This window comes from Fulmarus glacialis, unplaced genomic scaffold, assembly GCF_000690835.1.
Source record: "Fulmarus glacialis isolate BGI_N327 unplaced genomic scaffold, ASM69083v1 scaffold37283, whole genome shotgun sequence".
Classification (NCBI taxonomy): Eukaryota; Metazoa; Chordata; class Aves; order Procellariiformes; family Procellariidae; genus Fulmarus; species Fulmarus glacialis.
This window is the reverse complement of record NW_009201706.1, coordinates 43,341-70,089: the sequence shown is the minus strand read 5'-3', so window position 1 is coordinate 70,089 and position 26,749 is coordinate 43,341. Positions and strand designations below refer to the sequence as shown.

Here is a 26,749-nt window from a genome sequence, read left to right as displayed (position 1 = left end):
TTACTACCCTTTCTGACATGTAGGCCTCTGAGAGTGATTTTATTGACAGTTCCTAAAATCAATAGATAACGTTAGCATTAAATAGGTTAACTTCTACTCCTAAACATTGTCTTAGAAATACACGTAAGGCAAGTGAATAAGTAAGTTGTGAAGGTTTCTTACTGTGCCACCTTGCCTCGTTAAAGGAATGAAAGACCAATGTCAGAAGAATGCTGCACCTACCGTTCTTCAGTAGCTCCATGGAAAAGTCATGAACAAGCAACCCATGGCTGTGGTCGTCATGGTTAATTAACTGTTTATAGTGTAGAATATCATTGCCATGAACTCCATTAATAAGGAACCCGTACCACGGCCTCTGCACAACCCCAAATACCAAATGGTCTTGAGGCACATCCAGGTCAACCGCATTGATAACAGAGAGATCTAGCTCTTTCATCTCCCCCTCTTGAACCTGAACGTGAAAGAAAAAAATGTCCAATTCTTTTACATAAAAAGAAATTATAGAATTTTAGCATCGTTTCCTAAGTACGGTATTTTTGCGTATGAGTGTATCTCTCTGTTTCCTCCACCCCTTTCCCAGTAGCTTTTGAACCAGCTACTGATTTCAACTAGTTTAAGAGACATAGAGTAGCAAATTGTTAGCGATGAAAAGAGAAGGTGAGATAAGGAGTTGGTATCTGCCCCGATTAATACTAAAGCTATTAAGTAAGTAAACTTTGTATTAAGTGCTAGGGAACGCACAGAGGAGAAAGCCTTTAAATACATAAATATATATAAAAATATGGATGCATATAAATTTATACACATACTTTACAGTAATATAAGCTTACACTGCCCTAGCATGGTGGTCACAGAATTATTATTTGTATTAAAAGCAGTCTTCAGAGAGGGGAGAGGCTATGCCAGAAACAAAAAAAAAAACCTCTACAAAAAAATTATAAAAGCTCTTGAGAAACCAGAAGAAGCATAACAATCCTTCTGCTTTCTAGCTGACTTACTTGTTTAAAGATTTGAGCCTTTTTTTACTTAACTGCAAGTTACCAAACTGAGCTGTGCACTGCTCCATTCCCACTGAAGCTCTGTCTTACAGGTTTAAATGGGATTTAATTGGGCTGTTTCCTGAACTAGACTGAACTACACAAAATAAGGGAAAGATGCAGAGGAACAGGAGTTAGAACAATGCTCTTATTTATATTGAAGAGTGTTTTCTGGTATAAAATAACTCTATGACAGGCATTTGGTTTCTTTCCTTACGGTAATATTCCTTGCTATGAATTCTGGGACTTCATCATTGGTTGGGCTGATCAGCACAAAAAATGGAGTCTCTGCAGAGCGATGCAGCCCATCAGTGACATAAAGTACAAAGTGGTCTGCTGTTGGCTCCATTCGCATGTGCCTGGCTTGTACATAGTTTATGTTCAGGGCTTTCAGGTGCTTCAGCTGAAACGAAGCTAGAGATTTTAAACAGATTATGAGTTAGCACAATCTTTTCCTGCTTTCTGGACTTACGTATCATTAAAAAATCTGAAAGTATGTCTTTCTTCAGAGAACAAATAACTTGGATTTTGTAAGTTCTCCATCATTTTTTGGCTGAAAGAGTTACACTGCACATGTTACCACAGGACACATGCCCTTCCCCTGAAACAAAAATGCATCCTTCTGCTTCTTGTGGAACTGTGCAACTTCATACTGCAGAACTGAGCCCAAATAAAAAGACCCAAATAACAGGTAGGAAAAGATCTGAGGTCTAAGTAATTACATTGACTGTTATTTGACTGACAGACCAGGAAAATGGGGAACAAAAGACCCGGTGATTCTGGGTGTCCAGCTGGTGACACTTGTAAAAGCTGGTAGCATTACAGAGCATGCCACAATCTGTTCTGCTGAGGATGAAACTGCCTTACAACGTTTGAAGGTGGACAAGGGAAGAGACCCAAGTCAACCACCATCTCTTTCACTTTTGTAGCTTTGCCTTGGAAACTAACATGGGACACAGGCTTTTCAAATTCTCTGCTACAGCATTTAATTGACAGAAGTATAGGTGAAGGGAAGTGCAGGAGCCTTGCATGGGAGAGTGCAGGGGGAGGCAGAGAGAGCAGATTAATGTCTTATATCACCACTTCTAATAGATTGCAGCTGGAATGCATAAAACAAGGATTGGCTTGTTTACTTCAAGTGCCAATTCTTCACATTTGCAGAGCTCCGGTCTCCCTTTGAACTCCTCCCACACAGTCCCACTGCTCTTCATCTGCCAGCACCTGCCTTCGTCAATAAGCCCATATTAATGCACACACCTGCAGCTACTTCACCAGAGCCCATCTCACAGCCCTCCACAAGCCCTCTATATTTCATCTGCTTGATTACCATACATCGTTAAGACTTACCTATACTTACACCAATGTTGCTTTTCTCAAACCCAGGAGAAGGCAGTATATTTTCAATGTAACCAAACTGGGGAGGAGAAACCAAGACAAACTCTAAGTCATCTGCAGTGGTGTCAGGGTCAGTGGCAAACAAATGGTTGGTGGTAAGGGCTGCTGAGGAGCCCTCCTCCACCACAAACCTTGCACCTGCACACAAACAATATGATAAGCATTGTTGCTTATTTAGCTCATTTTACTGTTGTTTTTGTTAACAAGAATGGAAATAATAACTAAGGGGGAAAAGACAACAAATATTGAGTTATGAGGGATTTTGGTTTAGATTTTTTTTTCTCTGCTTACACCACCAACTCTACTTTTGTGATCATGTAAGTAGAGAGGAAGGGAATCATGAAATTATTTTACTGGTAAGTTATTACGTATGGTTTATGTGCTGCTCGAAATCAGTTGTTGCCTCTGTTTGTCAGAGCATTAATTACATGAGAGCTGTTACGAATTGCTCATAATGAACAATTTTTCATGCATCACTGCTTAATTTCCCTGCTGGGACAATGCTTCATTTCCAGAACATTACTTGGGTGAGAGCCTGCAAATTACAAAACTACTCATACATATGTTTAAATATTCTCTGAGATACATAACATATACATAATGCTTACAAACAAATGACATTGAAAAAAACAAGCATACAGAAAGCATACCTTTAGTATGTATACTACAGACCTCATCCAAAGCTCAGGAAGTCAGTGGAAATTTCACACAATGGGCTGTTGTTGGACTAAATGTACATTACCGACACTATTCCATTTTAACTGAGTATTTTTGATCCTGAAGAGTACTAGTGAAAATGTGGCTTCACATCTATTAATTTGATCCCTTACATATATAGCCTGGATTTGTGTTTATTCACTAACAGAGTTAAATATAGGTAATAAAAGATTCTCTCCCTTCATAGAAGGGCCAGCGTCTAAATTTCTCTTGTATACTTTACATGCAGAGGTAGATAGATATTTATGTTTATGTTTTTGCATTGTATAAACCTGATAATTGTCTGGACCTAAGTTCAGGGACAAGATATCGATCACTTTTACCCAGACATATGCAGCAATGGACATGTATAGATGGAGGGGAGCAGATCTGAGCACTGTCATCTCTAACCACATGATTTAAACATGCACCTGAAGAGCCACAAGCAGTTACTTATACTTGTACCTGCAGCTGAATTTGGTGGTTGCACTGTACTAGCAAAAGAAAAAAAATATTGATGGAAATTCTGATCCAAAATTTTTGTATGCTAATCTCAGCTGACTCTTTCTGATGCTAAAAGACAAACAAACAAACAAAACCCCCGAGTCTTTAGCCATTACAGTACTGCATAGCCCACATTATAATGCTATAGTGAGAGGAAGCTTTCACCAGTTGCAACTGATGGAGGCTGGTTGTCCACTGGCAGTACAGTGATGTTAAGGTCATATACTGGAAATGGATCGTGAAGTGGAACTGGAGGAGGAAGAGGTCCATCATAACAGCAGTCTTTCACATCTAGGCCAGCCTCACCGTCAGAGACAACAAAGGTTAAGATCTCAATGGAAGGAGTCAGGCCAATCTCTCCACCTGGAAAAAATGTTGCAGTTCAGAAGAAATATTTTACCAGAACTTCATGAAGAATAATTTTGTATCCTGCAAGGACAAGCTGCAGTATTCTAATCAGAAGAAAACAGCAAAATTACTAGAATTCTTAATTCTGGCTGGTGGGGGTGCTGTTTAGTTAGGGATTTGGTTTGTTGTTCATAATTAATTTTAACCAGCTTACTTCTATTCTAGAATAAAAAGATGTAGAAAAGTATATAACTAAGTTAGTATTACTAATAGTTATAATATTATTATCGCAATGTTAAAATATTATATTGTAATTGTAATAAAATTGCTTATAGTCCTCATGATTCTATTCTTTGTGCACTAAGGCACATGCAAAATATACATTTGTGCAGAAAGAGAGGTTTTTTCCTGCATTTCTTCTCAAAGAATGTAGGAAAAGATCTTTCTTTTATATATGTACCCTCTCTATGACAAGTGGTAATCTCTTCCAGCAAAAAACAGTTTTGCATATCAAGAAATGCATGTATTCCTATACGCCTCTTATCCCTACGAAATGGACTATAACAAGGGCTGTGCTTTGTTACTTTACTGTATATTATGCCTATACGTAATCATGTCCAAAAATGTGGGCTGATACAACACAGGACTGGGAACTACCACCCCTTGCAAGAAGCATCTGTGGCTGAGTGTATTCCAGTTGTCAGCACTTCTGGCAGTCTGTGTCTTGCATTGCTGCAAGATGTTACTAATAAGCTGTCTGCAAAGGGAAGGCAGTGACTCCCACGCTCTCTTGCAATATCTACTGGCAGCGCATGTAGTGTGTAGAAATTTGGGAATGACCTTTAAGGTCAGCTTCTGCCCTTCAGTGCCTCTGCAAAACACTGCCATTGAATAATGTTCCTGATATCTTTAGAAGTTTGTTATGGGTGGCCATAATCAAGTACTTCCTTCTCTTCTCAAATACCAGCTTTTCTTTTTAGACAGTGCCAAGCCTGAAAATATCACATATATTCTCCATGCTAGCACAAAATTACAGACTAATTACACAGAAAACCAGAGCCTTTGAAAAAAAAAAGACTAAAGCTGTCATCAGAGATGTAGAAAAGAGAACCCTTTTAATGTTACTGAAAGGATGAAATTAAGTAAGAAAGGGGGTTAACCAGCTCTTGGTTTCTGTGAGTAATTAAAAAAAAAGTATTTTGGGATTTTAAAGTCAAAACCACAAAATAACATCTTTTTAGCACTGTGGTTCTTTTGAAGGAAATCTGAACATCGTTTGTCTTGTGGTACAGAAAGACTATAAACTGTCCAAAAGTGGATATCCATGTAGATTGGGGAGGTAAGCAAAAAGTACCTCAGGTTGTTAGCAGTTTTCTATTAAAACTCGGCATCCTCATTTACAGCATTACATTATTTTATCTAAACATGACTACAGAAAAAGGTCAAAGATTTTTTTTTAATGTCAAGAAACAAATAAAAAGACTCTATTTTGTACCTAATTTAATAGTACCTATTTTGTACCTAATAATGGCCAAAAAGGCCAAAGATATTTTATCAGCAACAGTGAAAGAGATCCTCCAGGATTATGATGCTTTCGTGTACTTGTTAGAATATAATTTTCAGTTCAAACAGGGATTTGGAGAACACATTAAAACATTTGGAAGTTGTACATCATCAGCCCTCTTTCAAAGCCAGCTTACTTTTTTCCCTAATCACAACACATGTGGCTCTGAGCTTCTGCAAAGATTATATGGATTCAGTTTGAGATTTTCTGCCAAAAACTCTCTGATGACCTTCCAGTCCAATTCTGTCCTTAACTCACTTACTAGTGTGCTTATATGTGACTAAACCAGAGATGACATCAGCTTGGGAGAAACGATCCACAGCAACACCAGCTTTCCTCACTACCCCGTGGTAGGGCTGGCGAGCCAGCATAAACATCAGTTTCACGTCATCACTGTCTGCGTCTGTGGCATAAATGTACTCCGAGGAGAGGACCACTTCTTCACCTTCCAGGCAGTGGAGCACAGGAACAAGGCCTGTTTGCATAACAGGTGGCTCATCGTTCACAGGCAACACCTAATCAGAAAAATAATTTAAGATCTTTTATCTTTCATTGCAGTGGAAACCTGTTGTTTTAACACATTGCTTTCCAGTCCAAACCAGCAGTATGGTGTCAGTGTCAGAGAACATTGAACTCTCTGTATGAACAAAATGAATTAAAATTAAAATTCAAAGACAAAAGCAAACCAAACTAGATAATTATAGCTCATATTTCAGTACAGAGAGAATAATTCCAGACAGAAGAATCCAAGCTGGAGCAAGCACAAATGTCTTTCAGCTAGTACAAGCCAAATCTCCTCTCAAATTTGGCACACAAACCTGAAAGCTAGGGTCAAAATGGAAGCCTAACAAGTCCAATATCTTCCAATTTCCAAGGGAATGTGAAGACTTTCAGAAGTCAAGTTTTGCACTCTTCTACACAGGCAATTCCTCTCAGAAATATGCAACACACTGACCTTGACCTGCAGGATGAACTCTACAAAGTGGATGCCATCTGTGGCTGCAAAGAGGACATCATCAGTGAGAGTCTCAGAGCCATCGTGCCGATACCTGTGAAAGAAGAAAAGAGCTACACAGATTTCACACAGACAAAGAAGCTGTGCTTTCTGGTCATGCCAGACAATGTGGATTCCTCCCAATATAAAAAGCTGATCCCTGTGCAAGGGTGTCCATCTAAGACTGCTGATTCTGGATCAGAGTGTCTTCAGAGGGCTTGTGGGGTCTCTTACAAGAAGAAAACCCCCAAGATAAAACAGACATCAGCTGGGAAAAAGGTTTCACTGAGACTTTGTCATCTATGGTTTGGCTGCTTGTGAGATGTCTACCAAACATGTATGTCCTCACTGTGGTAGGTGCTCTCCTTGACTAACAGATGGAAACAGAGTCAGGGAGCTCTAATTCTGCGTGCATGTAGAAAGTCAAATCTTGTTCTTGCCACAAATATAGCAGCAAAAATTTAATCTCTAGGTTAATCAATGTTAATACAAGTTTTCTTGTAAACTAACCAAGTTTAATAAACACAAAACTTCCTTAAAATAAAAAAGCTGGCAACCATTGCCTTCTTCACAGGAACTGCATGGCTGAATACAGAATTTGCCTCCTCATCTGCATGGGGCAGTGCTTTATAGAGAAACCTATCTACATCAGACATGGTCGCTAGCTCCCGCTTCCTGGCCACACAACAGCTCAGCTTCCACAGTGACCGTTGCGGTCCCGAGGGTCAGCCAGCAATCTTGGCCTGGAGCAGCTCTGCCAGAGCCGTGCTATGGTGAGCATGGCTAGCTGTAGCATCTGCACTTCGCACCACTTCACTGCAGGGCTTCCGCTCATCCAACTGAGAGACTCGGCCACCGCAAGAAGAAAAAAGACAGCCACTCTTCTAACCTGACTGCCAGGGTATGCAGGTCCCCACAGGAAAGCCTGTCGCCTTCATTCATGGGAATGCCATCCAGCTCCACTGCGCCGTGCTGAGGCTGTCTCTGCAGGAGGAGGAGGAGATGCTCCCGTTTTGTGTCCATGTCAGAGATAAGAATGTGTCCCTCTGTGACAAGGCTCAGGCCACCCTCTTCCACTCTCAAATGGCTTGTAAAAACCTGCATGGAGGAGAAATGCTGAACTCTCTTTTCTTCTGCGCTTCCAAACATACACCGAACAGGGCAATTTCAATTTGCTCTGGTATAAGGACGTGTGACACCTTAAAAACCAAAATGCCAAAGGCTGTACTCTTTTCTGCTGTGTTAGGAAAACCTAAGGAATTTACTAATAGTAGGCCCAAATGTGTGCAGCCCAGTCCTGATCCCATTCACAGAGGCTTCATAGGCAATAGGCAACACAAAGAGGGAGGATGCAGTTTTGCTAACCATGATGTGACATATGTATTTTTGTACTCAGACGCTGAAGGTAGCCCTCAGCTTATTTAGCACAAAAAATCACCCTGCACACTTACCAGACTTACCTTCCTCTTCAGTCCCAATGCAGGCTATGTGCAAGACACTGAAACTCTGATCCCATGGAAGATTTATTTTTTATTTCAGTGAGACCAGGACATCTCTCTGCATTTCTGTTTCTACTCAAAGCTATTTCCAAGTCCTTCCCTCTCACCTTCAGCACCACCCTACCTCTGGGGCCTGATTGTCCACAGGAAGAATTGTGATATTGAAGCAGATCCCATACAAAGTGCCACCGTGTTGATTGCTGATGGAAAAAATAAACTGAACTTGCTGAGGTTCAGGCCCAATGTCCTGCAGCGGTGGCATGTAGGCAACTTTCATATAGTTCACAGCATGCTGCAAAAAGAGAAGAGGGGTGCATGTAAGAAGAGATAACAGGAGTAGCCATAATTCAGGACATTAGGGGCCTTTCTCATCCCCTGATTAGATGTGATCCAAACTGTCAAAATTAATTCCAGAAACTTTGCACATACTCTTTATCTACTGACAATACCTTGATTAAATGCATCTTTAGCTACAATCAGGTCAGTATAGGTTCAAATACTCAAACCTGTAGCAAAAAATACAGACACAGTTTATAAGTGATAATAGAGGCAATGGCCTTACCTTCTTGATGGAGCCCTTTAAGAATGCTGGTCCCAGGGCCTTTTCTAACTGTGACTTTAAAATAAACAATTCATCAAAGCACAGCTTTTAATGTAACATCTCCCATAGCAGCTGAATTTGCCCTCACCAGTATGAATAAACTGCACATCCTGCCTCCCCAGGTGAGGGCAAGCTGGTGAAAGAGGCTAAAATAATCACCAAAATCTTGCATCCGGACACCCATATTAGGCACGTGATTAAGGATTTGTAGGCTCAGAGCTCTCATTGTGTACTGCAATGATCACCATTATGCAACCTTAACCGTACAGCAGGATATAAAACAGGGCACCTCACTAATAATGATAAGACTTCTGTCAAACCACAGAAGCATGAAAACGGAACAACAAAATCCTGAAAAAGGCCTGTTCCAGCCTGTACCATATCTGTCAGTGGAAACACTGAGAAGAAGCAGGTACCTGTCAAGGCCTCATTTTCAACATTCTGTGTATTTTTTCCTTCCTCTTAACATCATGCTGGAACCAAATTCAGCCTACCCTAAGCAACTGCAGCCCCTGCTGGTTTCAGAAGGAGAGCTTTGTCTACATATTGCAGAACCTGAAGCATGATGGGAATTTGTTTTAAAAGCTGGAATTGAATTAGCAAAGTTTTGAGCTTCTAAAGCAGAGCTTGTGATAGTACTGCTCCTCATTTTTCACCTCTTGTTTTCCTGTCAAAAAGAAGCTGTACGTTTGTAACTTTTTAAAATTGTTTAGAACTGGTTACGGTATCAGGTAACGTAACAAACCTGCGTAAATGACCGCAGTGCAAGAGCAGCAGGATCCTTGGCCAGCTTGGGGATGGTGTCCACCATAAACAGCTTCCCAGCATCTGACTGGCTGTACAAAAATACATATGTCACATCCTGGTTAGCAATACTGAAGAACAGGAAAAACAACAGTCACATAGCTCAATCTTGCATTTCAACTTAACTTTCCACTCCCAACTGCATTGAAAGGAAAAACATTTTTCTTTCTTCTATCCTTGTTATTCATTTAAACATTATCACAGAGAACTGATCACAAGAAATATTTTTCAGGATGGTCATGAAAAACCATTGCATACATTATAAGCAAGCTCTGGGTTTGCTACAAGTGTGTCTCTGCACACCCCAGATACCATTTACACCACCTGCAAGTCTAGCCCATCACATTCTTATTATTTACACACCTGCATTTATCTTTACATAGAAAAATAAAATATTTCTGGTTTTTGTGCATCTTATACACTTCTGAAATGAACCAGTTTCCAGCAAGCCAGCTTTCCAACAGCAGTGACCAGCAAACTGGATAACCATATGGCTATTTGACTGAATAGAGGAACAACCTAAACGTCCTTCTCCCCCAGCCTTATACTGATCCTTTCGTTGCTTGAGGCCAAAATTGGAAGTGTTGATCTTCAGCTTAAACCATACAATGGCTGTATTTTAAACTTTTCTATTTAGCAAATTGTTGCTGATGGTGTCAAGAATTTACCAAATGGTGAAACAGCATCAGTGACATGTAAACTGCTACTGCACCCACTCATCCCACACTCCTACTGCCCCCATAGCCTCTTCTGCCTGCATTTGGCTTCACAGGTTCCTGGTCCGTGACAAGGAGTCCTTCACAGTGCCATGGTAATAATATATATCCTAGAAAAAGCTGTAGCACCTCATCTTCTCAGTCTGGGGCAGGCAAAGGTCAGCCCCACTCTATCAGTTAGGAGAGGTGCTGTGACTTGTGCTCAAGGCTGTACAGGATCCCACAGGCCAGTGTAGTCAAGTCCCAGCAAGTCCAACAAAAGGAAAGAAAATATTTCAGGTGCTTTCCTCCTTCTTTCTTGCTAAACTATGTAATTTTTTTTATAACTCTGTATTATTCTGTTGCTTTCAGCTCTAGTTCACCCTTGATCATCAACAGGAGAGCTGCACACAGCTATTGTCACCTGCACTTTAAGCAAACAGGTGAAGAACCTGAGACAGAAGCATGCTATTGCCACTGAGGCTGCTTCTCTTCCCTGGGTCATTGCCCTGTTCCACCTGAAAGGTATGGCAGGTCACACCTACCTGTGCGTGCAAGAGAAAAATGGTGAAGTGGTTATGGTGTATGTGAGTTCCCTGTCTTGCTCTTCCACATCTATGAAGTGGAGATGTTTCTTAGTTAGGTGAGCAATCTCAGTCTCCTTAACAACCAGGTGACGGGTCACTCCTGGGGCTTCTCTGGGTAGCTGATCGTCCACAGGGATAACGTGCACCATCATCACCTGAAATCAGGAAGACAGTAACATCAGCAGCCATTCGTCTCAATAAGAGAGTGTCCATGCAGCTGTTTACAAACATGCACACACAGAAGTAAGTGGATCACTGGAATATGAGATATAGGATGTGGCTGTCATGCTATATCATGAACACACAAGTAATGGAGATATACAATAGTTAAATGCAAAGCCTATGACTTAGCGATTTCCTTTTAAATTAAAGGCAAAGTTAAATTCAGTATGTTGGACTCCTGGATGAAAAAAATAGTCTCGTCTCAGTTGACTTCAGGAGGGCTCTTTAGTTTGTTTGTACCATCTCCAAATCTAATTTGCTTTCAACATTTCATTTTACAGTGTAGGAAAATGTCTTTGCAATGGACTTGTCTCTCTGCGGCTAGGCAGAGAGAATTACCCCATGGAAAGCAAGAACAAGAGCTAGCTCTGAAGAACGTTATTTGTGGTGATGATTGTGGTGATGGCAAACAGAAAAGATCTATACCAGTTTGATTTGAAGGTCTGTCAGAAGGTGTAAAATCACCAGACATTTGAATGAAAAATGCAGGACTCCGCCAAAGATGCTTCAGTTTCATACCTGTGGCTCTGAGAGATTGGGAGGGTCATGGCTATCACACAGCACAAATTCAAGGGAATCTTCAAATACTTCTCCTCCCAAATGATGATAATAAATTATTCCGTTAAATAGATCCCTCTGAAGAAAACTGCTGACAGAATACCCTGTTGAATTGAAGAATATATGTTCTATTGAACAGTGCATGATTTTAGTAATTCATAAAAATTATCCATTAGCTGTGCAAGTAACTGGTGAAGCATGTCCTCTTTCACACCCTAACTAGGGCAAGCCCTTTGAAATGTTATCTCATTGTCTTCCACATTTCCTGAAGATCATCAACATATTTTCTATGTTCATTCTAAGATCATTTAAAAAATGAAGCAACACAGCAAACCGTCCTAAAGCCCTGTTCAGAGAACAAAAGAGAATTTGCAGGACTAGCAGCCTCTGCAGTCTAGTACAGGAATTTCTGAGTTCAACTAAATGGAAGGAGAGCTTTCTTCCTGTTTTAGCACCATTAGCATCATCTAATAGCTTTGAACTTGTCAGGGATCCCTGCAGATAAAATAACTGCTGACCAGCCCTCTCCAGAAAAGTACAGTAGGGAAATAGAATGGAAGAATTATGGGATAAACTGTGTTCACAGGTATAGTTATCCTGGTGCAGAGACCAACATTAATTAATGATGGGGATTTACACTAAAATAAAAGAAGTCCAAATCTGCTATGATTTGCCTTGAGCCAAAATAAGTTGTCTAATTGTAACATTTAATGTAGTTAAAAAAGGAAGGGACAAAGAAAAGCATGCTATTGTGGATGTGTTTCATTACCTATCAAGTTTGGTCCTGGTTTCTTCATGATTTCTCCAGCCTGTGGCGGTTTGGTAATATTAAAGAGTATGTAATCATCACTGGAATCTATGTCAGAAGCATGAAGCATGGAGCCCTGAATCAGGATCGTCTGTCCCTCATGAACTTCAATGACCACATTGCTGATAAGAAATGGAGGGCTGTCGTCTTTAGGGAGGATATTGATTGGAAACTTATGGCGAATACTGTGGGGGCCATCGAAAATCCTAAATACCACAAAGTCCTTAGTAGAATCACTGTCATCATGATGGTAGTGAACAACTCCAGCCTGAATGTCAGAGACTGTGAACATGAATCCTTTCCCTCCTGTCAAAACAGTGGAAGAAAATGCATCAAAAACGTGCAGTTCAGCCCAGAGGAGAATCCTTCCACCAATATGGATGTTATTAAGGGAGAGAGAAGGAGAATGCATTTCTAACTAGAAAAAACAAATGTAACTTCACCTACTGGAAACAAGTTTGTAGAAGTTGGAAGTTAATAAGAAGGCAGAATTTGCAACGGTGGTAGCAGAGAAAATCTTCCAAATGTCCATTGCACTAAAGATAACTGGAGATATTAAGGATTTTTAACTGCGACTGTTTCCACTTTAATTTCAACCTCTACTTTCTTATCAGAACATTTTACATGTATTTGAAGCATCAGAAAGAATATGCTTTATAATTACAGCTCAGCATTTCATTGCAAGTAAAAAATAACATTTGTGGGTCTTGTTTTTTCTGCATATTGAGGTTACTGTCTATAATAAGGCAATTTTACACCTCTGCTTCACTAGATATGTTGTGCGCACACACACAAATATTCAGGCAGGTTAAAGGTTTCAAGAACTGCAAGCTGGTGCTCTAAGAGATGATCTCCCAAGGGCCTCCAAGGAAAATATTTTTTTGCCCCCCATGCTGTGTAACATCAGCAGACATATCCTCTCACTCCCTTTGCTCCTTACTTGAAGAGAATTATGGCAAACTTTAGGATGGAGAAATAACTCCCTCACCACCAAACAAAAACCTGTTAAAGGTGACAGAAGGCAGGGAACACCACCATACACACCTCTTTCTTTCAGGGCTTTCCTTTAGCTCTAGGACTGGCATTACCAAATCCAACAAAAGAGCATTCAAAGCATTGGAATTCACCAGTTAATGGGAATCCCTCCACTGATTCAGTGGGCAGTGGCTCACAGCATTTGCCAGCAGCATTAGAGTTATGGTGCAGCTGGAGGCTAAACCCGAGCTTTCCTTTAAAGTTTGACCATCACTTGGTGCTTGCTAGACAAAAAAGGCAATTGCCAAAAATTGTGGTGATGGTTTCCTTTGCATATACCTATGCAGACACATAAAAGAGAGTAAGGCGTGGTCACTGCAGAAGAAATATCCACTCCTGGCTGGCCCACGGGAGGCTGAGAAACCCGGGTGGCTGCGTGCAAGGATGGGACTGCCACCACGAGATGGGCCCTGAGCTCCTGCAGCCGCAGCTGGTTTGCTGCTCTGCGGCCTGCAGCCCGCTCCCCGGCTGGCTGCACAGCCTCCCGCAACACCGTCTGTGGGGCTGAGCCCATCTAATGCTGCTGACACCACAGAGTCTCTGTTTGTAGCATTACAGGAGGATGATCGTGCAGATACTGAACTCCTTGGCAGTAGTTTCCTGAGATGAACCATACTTCTGAATAGTTTCTGTTTCCACTAAATTCCAAATACCACCTTCCCCTTTTCTTTAAATACTTGCTTTATGTCTCTAGGCTATGCATTTTACATGAATACATTAACTATCAAAAAATCCAGCATAGATACTGGCACCATCTCTCCACCCTGCCAACAGCAGAATGACTTCTTTTACCTAACCATTTTCCCAAAGAGAGCAGCACTGTCCTGACTCATGAGATTGCAAAGCAAAATTAGTAATATTGACAATGCAGAAGGCTAATGAATTAGAAGTCTAATTTAATTGCCACTTTTTGAAATAAACCTTAAAGCTGCCAGTAAATAACAACCGTATCCAAACGTTGTCTGTATTTGCCAACTTTCCTTAGCATCATCAAACAAAAATATAAGAAGTGAAAATACAGTGACTGCATTTCCCCTAGGTCATGCCTGCTCAATGAAAGCATAGCTGATTTCTTTAAAATTTCAGCTTTGGGATGTAAATGCACGTTAAGAAAGTAAAAGTTTAAATACTGAAATTTTCAATACTCTTGTTTTAATCCCCCCTCCTGCGTGGTTGTAGCCGGGGAAGCCGGGGGAGCATAGGGGAAGCATAGGGAGTGGAGGGGCTGCCGAGCCGCCTGCCCCTGGCCAGGGAAGCAGGGCCGGAGGGCAGTGCCATGCCCCTCAGTGCGGGTCCCGCTCCTCGCTTCGGAGGGGAGGCCTTCAGCAGCAGCACTGTCATGCCTCAGGTTTTCTTGTTTCCTCTGAGCGACGCAGGGCAATACATGGCGTTTCTCTGTGTTTTGCAGTGGCATCGCAGCACTGTCCCTTGGGAGTTACCCATCCTCGTTCAGCCTTGGTGGGACACGGCAGCGTCAGGCCTGCTGCACGCCATTGGGAGCTGCATGAGCTCACTTGGGCTGAATCGACCTCCAGTGAAGAAGCTAAGAACCAATTTCATTTTCAAAGTGGTGTGTAGGCAAAATGCCAGACTTACAAGCATCTCCCATTTAAGGATGTAGACAGCATAAATACACTCTTTGCAAAAGTGTCTAAGCTATGCAACTGACTTTCTTTATGAGCTTGTGAATTTTTTAATTTCTTACTGTGCATCCCGGAATTTCCTTCCACACCTTCATTCCCTTGTAAATCTGTCTCTTATGCTGGCAGCCCTCAGCAGGGAGTGACACACGACAGACTCTATCAACGTCTTATTGACTGTCACATTATCGTAGCCAGTTGTCACTAAAGAACATGTTTCCAGGCCCTCAAGTTGAAATGATTTACCTCTCACTGTGAGCTGCCCATGCTGTAAGCCGTCAACTGTGACCAAGCGGACATTTTGGATGTCATCGTTGTCTACAATTTGGAAGTGTTGCCATGTGATCGGTCGGGATTGCCCTTCTAGGAGGTTGAGGCCTGCAAAAACCAGAGCGTTATATCACCAAAGCGTCTGCGACATTCAAGGCTGTCAGCACCTAACCTTTCTAAAAAACATGTTTAATTTCACCTACACACCTACCTGTGACAGACATTTCAAGGCTAGCTTAAAAGCTTGATATCAACTTTTATTCTGACATACTTGCCTTAGTCAACTGTCTTTAAGGAATTTTTTTCAGACAAATAACATATTCTCGTTGCCAATGGTCTGATAGACTGGCTAGGCACGTTTCTGGACATTTGCACAAACTGGAGCCTTGCACTTGCAATCTCACAATGTCTGAAATGGGGCACTGGGCTTCCTTAGTGAGTCTGCATTTAAAAATATATATTGATCTCCGTGACGGAGGGCAGTATCTCTTCTCTTTACTCAGACGGTCATTTCAGGTGGGGCTTTTCCGGGAGACATGAGGCCTCTCCTCAGCTCCTTCCCTTTTCTACTGTGAGGAAGCTGCTCTTTCTCTGGTATTAACTTCAGAAATTGTTTGATCTTATACCTTTGCCTTTTGATGATTAAGTATCAATTTACATTTCACTCTATATGGGAGAGCCTGTCCCCTCTCCAGTGCAGATTATAAATCTGTTGGAATTAGCCTCAACCCTGTAAGGTTTCCAAATGGCTGGTGGTGTATCATGCACTCTTTTTCTAGTTGTTCATTTTTGCAGACTTCCACTTCAGGCAATACCATCTCACACACTAGCCTACTACTGCTATTCCATCACATTGTCTTTACTATTTATACTCTTTTATGTCTTTTCGTTCTGGAGAAAATGCTATATACAGAAATCCTGATTGTCATGTAGCGCTCTTTTTCCTTTATTTTTCATTCCAGTTAAAACTTAAGATTTTTTCAAGTTATTGTAACATGTTCCCCCCAAAATGGATAAAAGGAAAAGGTAGATTTACGCTCCCTTGGTTTAATGATCCTTAAACTGCAGGTGTAAATCTGAATTTAGAGCTTTGTCAAATGTCTGTATCAAAGCGTCCTAAATTCTGTGGCAAAATAAACTGTGGAAAAGAGATCTCACCTGTATTCCATGAAATCCGTGGAGCGTTTGTATCTGTTGTTCTGATAGAGAGATGCATGGTGATCGGTAAACTCCTTTCAAAGTAGAAGTCATGAACCTCAAACTCCACCTGTTGTGAAAACAGACAAAATAATTATTGAAAAAAAAGAGCCTGAAAACCAGCTGCACCTCAAAACTGGTGTGTTCTTACCTGAGAGATCGTAAAGTCTTCAGATAATATGTTGGAAAATGAAACTTGATTTAGCTTCTAAAAAGAGCCTTTGAGGTTCTGCACTAAATTAAATATCTGCCTTCTGTGCTCTTCACAGTGAATGCTGGGAAAGTTAGTTTGCAATGTGTGAAAATTAATGGGAAAGATAAACATTTTCACTGTTGTTTGGGGTACAATTAACTCAGCTGTTAACATAGGGCTTTTTAAATAGTAATGGTAAGAGGGGGAAGGGACATTTCCTGCTCTTTTAACATGTAGGATCCACAAAATTATGAAAGAAAAGATATGGACTGGAACAGAAAAAATAAAAAAAAAAAAGAAAATGTCAAACTCTTGAATTGTGAAACTCTTGAATTGTCAAATTCTTGAACCTGTGATCAAACAATGCTGAAAGCAGAACAGAGAAGAGGCACTTAAGGAGCAGGCGGTTTGGTAGGATGACTGATCCTCATACTAAGGAAACAGAAAGGAAAGGGGTTCCTGTGACAGCCAAGGTTAAAAAAAGGCAAGCCTTGTCAGCATCAGGTACCAAAGTTACTGTTACTGTTCCTCTGTTTTCCAGTCCACCCTTTCCCCAGCTTACCTTGCTCTGGTTTTCTGTCTCTTCAGTTTCATTACTTTAGTACCAACCACTTTGTTTTGTTTGGGTTATTGCTTAACTATCTTATCAGATATTTATTTTATAACTATCAGCATATCTATATACTCCTTTATCTCATTTCTCTTCCTCTTGTATCTCCTTTTTAAGACGATTGCTTATTTCTCAGAGTGCTGGCACACTACTGAATTACACAAAATATCTAGCAGTACTGGTTACTGAAAAAATAAAGCAACACTGTACCCAAAGTAGGAGACGTTCACCATCAGCACTCTGTGGCAGATCTGGAGGGAGAAACATCGCTAGCAGCCAATACGGAAAAGGTAGAAGTGGTGCTCTGTTCGCTCCCATAAAACATAAATGTATTCCTGCAGCCTTGATCTCATAGAGGGGCACTGTTTATTTACTCACTTACTCCAGACCCTGCAGATACCAGCCTGCTCTCATTGTTTGCATCGTGCTCTTTATGTTAGTGACGTGCTTTTACAGGAACTGTTGGGAGTCCCTTTTTCTTACCCCCATACCACAATTGCCGCAGTAAGTAGGGTGTGAGATCAAAAGGCAATCCTGACATTTAGCTGGTCTGTCTTTCATGGCTTTTAATATGTCATCTGTCCACACGTTACAGGGATCAGTACTGTCACATAGAGGTAAAAGCTATGTGGAAAAGGCACCACTGATCCTTCCAAAGGCTTGGAAGGTTGGATCTACAAGTAGTGTTATTCGCCTACTCCCTTCATAAAAAAATTAGAAAAAAAAAAAAAAAAAAGAACCAAAAATCCTGTTTAGATATTCTTAGTCGGAGGGGATAAAAATCTTTCAGTGCAAATAAATTCTTAAGTTGTGAGCAACAAATATCTGATTTGTGTTAGACAGTTAAGCTGATGAGTCATAGGAGAAAGTGGTAAAAGATTTCACCTCTGCTCCTGCATCGCATATGGTTAGAGAAACATCTTTTTTTTTTTTTTTTTTTTAAATATCCATTACAAATTAATGCATTTCTTTACAGCTTACCGAATCTTAAGGAGGTGAAAAACAGCAAATACTCATACACTACACTGTTACCTCATAATTCCTTCTCTCAGTGTGGCTGTTATTTGGAGGCTGATAAGCAATGAGCATGTCACTGAGATCTTTCCACGTGAAGGAGCCAACAGCTTTTGTATGGTCGGATAGATGAGTGATGAAGCCCTGTGGAGGTGGCTTGGTAATGTTGAATACAAGCAGGGACTTTGGAGTTTCATTGTCTTCAGCATCAACGGTTGTGGTTGTAATGGGGGTTAAAATAAATTGGTCTACTTCCAGGATGAACTTTGCCATCGGGGCAGCTTTGGGTATTTGATTAGGAATAGCGCCTTTAATCTGAACAGGGAGCCATGCATACTCAGTCTACAACAGGAAAAAATGAGACAGCTGAAAGGACAAAGTGAAGCAAACAAAATAAATTCAATTTCCATTACCTTCACATAGTTAATTGGGGTACATGTTAAAGCAACAATTATTTTGAAAAGAAAAACTGAAACATTTTAATGAGCAAATGCCTAAAGTAAATATTTAAGACCTGATGAAAAGGTCTTCCAGGTTCACTAGTCTTATTTGTGTCCTTAATTTTGGGCTGAAACAACTTGCTTAATTTGATGTGAGTTTAATGAATAACTTTACCTGACAGAAACATGTATAAGCCATTAATTATTATTAACTGAATATGTTCACACAGTGCTCAACTTATTAATTACTATGTATGTTGAAGTCAGTGCAGCTCATGCTCTACAAAAAAGGTGGAATTATGCCAGAATTAATTTTGCTGTCAGGCTAAACTACATATGTCTGCCAGTAAACAACCAAAAGTGTTTCTCTGTAGCCATAATGGTCTAAGCATAGAGGCATGGAGATAATGCATTTCATTTGCCCAGCTGGCAACGTTGTAAGAACTGAACAAACTTTCAAGATCGATATCTCTCTTCAAATGTGAAAAGGAACAATGAATTTAATTTTTTTGAAAACCAGGAAGACAATCAGACATTGTAAAGTTGCATAAAGATCTACCTTGTGCAGAGTTTTGCTTCTGCTGTCTGTGAGATCCAGCTTCACAGGAATATAATCAGTGTCAGGCGAGGGAGGGTCAAGGTGCTGGTATCGAATCCCCATCCTCAGAAATTCTTCGCAGCTCATTTTTGTATTGTGTACGACTCCCAGTCTCAGTATGCAGCTCCCGTTTCGGCACTGCTGGCCCAGGCTGTGCTCTGTAACCCAACACAAGCAATAGTGAAACAGTTTGCAGAGCAGAAACTGACATGGGAAGCCTGTCCATATAGCTAAGATAACCCTGATAAAAAACCAGTGTGATGAGAATTAGGGCTCCTTTCCTGACTGAACTTTTTCTGCAGGATTTTGTTTTCAACTGACATCTTCCAACTCCAACCTCCCTTGATCTGTTGGGTAGGTGCTGCCTCCCAACAACTCCCTGTGCTGTTTCTACTGAGTCTTTGGCACTCCCAAAGCTGTCACATTGGTCCACATGCCTAGGAGCCAAAACCAGACTCCAATCTGGGGATTACTGACCCAGATCTGTGATCTGCGTTGTGCCCCACACAAACTTCTTTCAGTTTCCATGATAGCTCAAGCTGTTCATTAAACTTCACATTACCCACTCTTACCCAGCACATCTGAAGCAACCCACTGCTGCAGACTTAATCTGCTGAATCTCTTTGAACCTGCTAATGCAAACAACTAAAGCACATCGTACTAGGGCCAGGGAAGAAGCTCTGTGGGTGATCTCCACGAAGCTGCTCTTGCTGCACTTCCCCAGTGATGAGCTGGCCATGAGCAGGCAGGTGGGTTTCTGAAGCGGCTATGGAAATGGTGCAATCCAGATTTATCTTCCTGTCATAGTCAAAAGCGAGGACATTCTTGTCAATCACCCTGGACAGACCATAGTACTCAGGGACTTCCAGAGCATGGGAGCGCATTTTGATGATGTTACAATCTGGCTCAAGTAACTGCACACGGAGGGTGAATGTTTCTACAAACGTTTCATTTTCTGTAAACCTGCAGGGCATAGAAGGAAATTAATTATGCGTCATCCCATTTTCTGTCGCTCTGTGAGTTTGGCATTGGCCTCATCTGCTAAATTGAATTACTTAAACCCCTTTCTCTCATGTGCCCTCAAACCCCAGATCTCCAGAGACCACGAGGTGCCAGACACTGATGCCCACCTCCTCATACTTGTAAAAAGGGTGTTTGTGTGAAGGAAGAGGTTACTCGCTGTGTATATGCAAAGGTCTGTGTCCCTATCAGCAAGACGGCACAGAACGTACAGTGCTCTGAAAGTACTGTTGTTACTTTCAATAATAAAAGAAAAATCACTCGTTTTCTGTAACAAACAAGCAGTACATTATATTTATTAATACTAACAAACATTATTTGAGCATATCTGAAATACATTGTGACAAATGTTTCTGTAAACAGATGGTCACTTGCTGACTAATGATGCCGCTACTGGATCTAAGTAGTTAAATACATACAGCAGAACATGCTTTTACCATGAAAAATGGGCTGCTTGCTCTTCCTGAGGGTAGCTATTCTCCTGGTAACAATGAAATGTGATCTCCCGCTGCTGCTTACCTGTACAGCCTAAGCATGACCGTGTCTTCGTCTAAAATCGGACAGCCATTGTGGGTATATTTGACTTCATTAGGAAGGAAGTGACAGTCAAAAACCTATGAAGGAGAAAGAATAGACAAGTACAACACTGTCAAGGATGTTAACTTCACAGCTTCTGTTCCCCTTCTCTCTGACTGTCAGGAATGCATCAGACTAAGGAAATTTTTAATCTGTAGTTTATTTCTATGAATAGGTATTCACCTGTTCTGTGGTCTCCCAGTGAGAGCCAGAGCAAGCACTTTAATGTGGGGTTGCTGGCACTCTACAAGGGAACAGGCATATAAATGTGATAGTTTCAGGCTGCCAGGTACCTCCTCCAGCGCAACAAATAGTTTGAGCGCACACTTCTCTACCACCACAGCCTGTGGACTTATGGATGCGGTTGTATTTAGTGGGAGAACTGCAGTGGATCTGAAAAGCCAGCAGTTCCTGCAGTATAATATTAGATTTATTAGCTTTTAAAATTGCTTGTGGCGATAGCTTAATTATACAGTAAATCCTGCTTTATAGCCACTACCATTGGACTACAAAAGTATGATCCTGTGAAACTTCTCTGTTGGAAACTTTGCTAGCTCAGATTTGTTACATGATTTTGGAACAGTGACTTTGTACCAATAGCCTTTTACCAGATCAGATGTCATCTCTGTGCCATACCAACAACCAGCCCCAATGTCAGTGTAATCCCACAGGATAAAAGCAAGCAGAATTTCTATATTGTGTTCACCAGCTAATTCAAAAGAGACTAATTCTTATGACATACCTGATACAGGTCAAATTTGCAAAGAAGCCTGGCCACAGTTTAACCATCTAAGACAGACACTTCTTTCAGGCTGATTGTTTTATTTAATGGTTTGTTGACTTGCAAAAGTAAGGCAATGTGGAAAAATGCCTGACCCAAATGGAAAAAAGATTGCTTTGGAGAGTTCTGACACACCCACTCTTTGGAGCAGGGATTTGGATTCTGGGGCATAGGATTTTCATGTCCTCACGTATGCCAATTTGCAAGTCTGGCAAATTACAATTCCCATGTAGCTATATTTCTTTATAGACCTTACCAGCTGAAAGCTCCTAGCATTGATAAGACCATGTCTATGTTATCCTTGTGGTAACAGCGAACCCCTACACAGCCCATACGTAGATACTCATGTTTCATATCTACAGAGAGACAGGGCATATTGTTGTCACCACAAAGGCAAAAGCTAATCGTTGCATTTCCGGAGTGTCTCACTGTGCAACTAAATGTGGTTTTGATTCAGTTTTTGTGGGCAGTATTCACACATGATTAGTTCTTCTATGGAATGACGTAAAACCTGTTCAGCATTCACTAATAGACCTGATGAGGCCATAACTAATAAGGATTAATATACATATGTGGCTGAATGACAAACCACATCTATTTGCAGAAAGAAGAGGTCATTTCTTACTACTGGTCATTTCTTAAAATACACCAAAAGAATCATGAAAATGAAGTGGCTTGCCTGAACTACCTACAGCTCACCAGCCACTCTCCCAGGATGGTGAAATGAAAGGGGGATTTTAGTGAGGTTCTGAAATGTTGACTGGAAGTGCAGTGCATAGAGAAAGTCTTTGGATGCTCTGACTTTCAGCGTAAAAATGAACTAATACTTTAATTCCTAAAGTAGTTGTTAATGCATGGTTAACTGAAACACATCATGACCACTTCGTGGATTTACTCTAAAGGATATAGGAACTAGTCACCTTTGTTTCTTTCTAGCCATTACACAGAATTAGAACTTGCATCTTTCTGTAATGGAAAAATAATTAGAGTTTATCAGCTTTCATTATTACCGGCAGTGTCCACTCCCACTGAAGTTATTCTCAGATGCTCAAGCTATATTCCTAGTGATTTTTAAATGTATTGCCTGCTTTTAACTTTTCATCAAGAAGCACATTGTACAAAGTCTTTCTTTTTTTTGAGTAATGTGTTAGTTGATTATCAGATACATATACATGGATTTACCACTCTTCCTATTGGCTAAAATAATCTTGGAATAATCCGTAATATATGGTGTTATGGAAAGTATGATTGATTTTATTTGTTGGGACTGCTTAGAAAGGAGGGACAAGAACAGTTTGTGACAAACAAAGTTGCTGTCATATGATGAAGGTTTTGACTATGTTGTGGCTGTTCTGTTGTGTATTGTTTTCAAATGTCACAGAAATATGTGTTTCATTATTTTTCAGTATTTAACAAACAACAAATATGTCTTTTTCTTACTTAAAATCTTTTCTTTCTTAGTGATTAATTAATAAGATATCCTACAAAAAAGAAAAAAAAATTAAGAGAAGTAGTTATGTGGTGCGTTACCTCAAAGAAAAAAAAGTACATTATATACAAAAGCCACTCATATTACAGCTTCCACTAGTTTAATGTTGTACACCGAAGATGAGATTCTTCACTGATGTAAATCAGTGTAGAGCCCTCAAAGTCGGTAGGGTTTTTGGTGACGTGCAGGTCTGGTGTGCACCTGACAATGAGATACTGCTCAGCTGATGCATCCCTGTTCATATCAGAGGGGACTGCCTACAGCAGAGGAGATGGTTTATCGTATCAAATAATTAATTTCTTTCTTTCTAAGACATCATTAGTTCCATCTCTTGATTGGTAACAAGGGGATGGAAAATGAAGGACCTTTCCACAAAGGTCTGTTACCACTGACTGACAGTCATTTTATATATGTATAAGACACAATCTGCTTTGCAAAAAGAAACATCTGTTTTATGTTTCCTAATATGTTTTCCTTTTATATGAACAAGCAACTCTAATTGTCTATAAATTCACTGGGTAAGACAAAGGAGATCTAAATCTTATCCTAATTACTGTTGAGCTTTGTTTTTTTCTACTTCAAATGCTTTTCAATTACAATTTATAATTAAATTGTCATACATTCCTAGGACATTACTCACTTTAATGGCAGTAAAACAGATCAGACCACAAACATTTTATGGCTGCAGAATTTCCTAGTAGAAAGGACATGAGTGGCACCACGAGGGCCAGACTCTGGCACCTTTTTTCAGGAATGGTGAAAGCTCAGGCAGCACTTTACAGTGTGGTGAGTACACATCTCCTGGGGTCTCTGGAAAACTGCCTTTGACCCTGTGCTTGAAGCATGTCAGGTTACAAAGGACAAAGTGGCTTTTACAAAATACCTGGGTCCTATGGCATGTAGAGGCTGAGGCAGAAATCGAACGCAAATCACTCAGCCAGCCAGCCAGCTTGCCTACAGAAGAGGTTTGCCAGCAGTGAGACATTAAGTCTCTCTTTTTCTCTTCATGGGTCAAACTAGACTGGGCAAGTGGAGAGGGGGGACTATGGTCAGAGCCCCTGCGCTGACAGAGGGCAAGCCCCGGGGAAGTCTCAGCAGAGGGACTGCACATCTAAAGAAGATCACACATTGCCCTGCTCATCGCCTCCTGTTTTCCCTGGCGTGCCTCTGCTCCTTCCAAGTGCTGGTTCAATAGTCTGCAAAAATAATGATGATGACCAAGCCAGAAGCTTTGAAAAATCTACTGAGACTGGTGTTCCTGCATCCACCTTCACAGAGACCACCAGAAACCTCAGAGATGATGTTTAAAACAATATACATATACAAACATACATAAGTGTATGCTGCATGGTACAATTAACAAAACTCTTCAAAAATAGACAAAAACTATTTGGTTATGGTTCATTTTTAAACCATTCATCTTTTATCTCTACCGTTACATGTTCATGTCAATTACTTCCAACTTCTTCCTGCTATGACTCAGGTGGGGAGATTTGTGAGGTAAATGAGTAGCAGAACAGTGATATGTGAAATACATTTCATTATTCCTACAAGCTTGAAATTTTACATTTTTTTTTTACATATTTGCCATCTGCTAGCAATTTTGCTGTTGCAGAGCAGAGCAAACAATGGTGTACACAATGTGCTTATTGTATGTGATGATTTTTTTCTTAATTGCTCCCTAAGTAGTGGCTGCATGACTAAGATGCAAAATACTCTAGCGGGCTATGCATTACCCAAGGGGCTCTGGTTACCGCCATGGTAGAATAACAAGCAGCTGAGAGACAGGAGGATATGTCCTAACTGAAAGTTTTGAAATACCCATTCTCCACTTGTGAAAGGGCACTCTGACCGAACTCCCTTTTATGCACTCGTATGGCTGACCTGAGCTTTTAGATTTCAGGGGTGCAGTTGTCTGTCAGCTGGCTACTTTTAGCAAAATGCTGAATCTCACAGGCCATTCAGTTTCATGCCTTTTAGTCATTACCCGAAAAAAATATTCAACAAAGCAGGTCTTCCTAGTTTCTCCCACACCTGCGCACACGTGGACACTCAGATCACCACAACGGAGCTCAAATACCTGCGGAGTTAGTTTCCCAACCCTTTGTGTTATTGGCTCATTAATCACAACTTCTACTTTGCAGACGTCCTTCTCTCTGGGGATGGAAAATTTGAGGTCATCTTCTGACAGGAAGACAGACTGTCCCTTCATCACTTTCACCCCAAGGTTGACAGTAATAAAGGAGGAGCATACAACTCTTAGTACAACAGGCAGCAGTAGAAACAACCAGCTTTTCTCAAAGGGCTTCATATTATGAGGGGATGCCAGCTCTTTTCCACCAGTGAAAATGTTCTTAACAAAAGAAGTCTTCTCTTTCTCCGCCAGCAGATTTTCACCATACAATGAGGGACCAAAATGTTACTTGAATGTAAAAAGGCACCACATGTTTTCTATTAAGATGCACCCCTTGACTGAAATTTGGACAGGGGCCTTTCAAATTATCCTTGGGTTTTTATAAAATTCATTGGTCAAGCCTGACAAAATGATGAATGTGTTCTCAGAATACTTCTAAGTTTTGTTAATCCTGAAAAAAAAAGAAAAAATTATATAAGGCATTGAGCAACTATTGCGGAAAAAGAATAACCACACAAAAAAATTCCACCATTTCTTACAATTGCAGTTCATTTCAAGCACCAGCTTAACTTCACCTTTGAATACTATTACGTGCACACGTGCTTAGAAAATTAGCTACGTACCAGTGAGACTTCTTCCTCAATGGATCAGCTCTCAATATGAATTCCAGGCACCTTTGATCCGCATGCACATACAAACACTTGCTGTGTAGGATCCTTTGTTACTGGCCTTTTTTACTGCTGGGCCAAGTAGATATTAATAAAAGGGTACGAGTATCCAAGTAATTTGAAAGTGCAGGACTAGGCATTCGTCCAGATTAAATATATCTGAAAGTGGGATAAAGAGAGAGTGGCCTTTTGTTAAATCTGTTTTTGCTTTGCCATTGAATGTGGGAGAAAAAATTCAACCTTTAGTTGAAAACACCTTCCCACTGCCTCTCTACTCTTCCTGCTATAGCGAGTAACTATGTAAGGACATCAACATAGAAACATATGATATGGCACAACAAAACTGAATTTTTTCTTTTTCACACAAAAAAAAAGTTATCATTCTGAGGCAAATTCAGTGGAAATAAGGAACAAAAGGTGATACGGAAAAAAAATTACACAAGCTCCTCATGCCCCCAGTTACAGTGAATCTTAATCTTTTGTGTTTATAAACTCATAAGAAAAGCATAGTTCTTCTGGCATTGAACAAGCACTATTGAAAACTTTATAAGACCCTAATTTCTACAACCCTCCAAAGAAGCTGAATCTATGGCCCAAAGAATAGGCAATGGTATTGATTTAATTAAATTTGATAAGATCATAAGAATTCTAAGCTAGTAAATATCAACATTCCTTCAGCTTCTTGTAAATTTTTGGTGCCCTGACTACTTACTTGCACAGTCTAATTTAATCACAGCCCTACCACCAAGAGTGAGCTTTCCTGAAAGTGAAT

At 40.5% G+C, this 26,749-nt stretch overlaps 1 protein-coding gene across 1 annotated transcript; it reads right to left on the bottom strand.

Annotated features, from left to right (window-relative positions):
* Positions 1-222: 222 nt before the first annotated feature.
* On the bottom strand, positions 223-25,486 carry FREM1 (FRAS1 related extracellular matrix 1; the record flags this gene model as incomplete). Its single annotated transcript, XM_009574036.1, has 19 exons — positions 25,256-25,486; positions 20,849-20,943; positions 19,971-20,272; positions 19,271-19,467; positions 18,290-18,613; positions 16,416-16,524; positions 15,234-15,365; positions 12,274-12,618; positions 11,466-11,608; positions 10,683-10,879; positions 9,384-9,474; positions 8,162-8,329; positions 7,428-7,636; positions 6,500-6,593; positions 5,807-6,059; positions 3,798-3,995; positions 2,385-2,570; positions 1,255-1,451; positions 223-451 (listed from the first exon to the last, which is right to left on the bottom strand). Coding segments are annotated over exons 1-19 (3,700 nt in total), but the record flags the coding sequence as incomplete, so codon positions are not given.
* Positions 25,487-26,749: the final 1,263 nt, after the last annotated feature.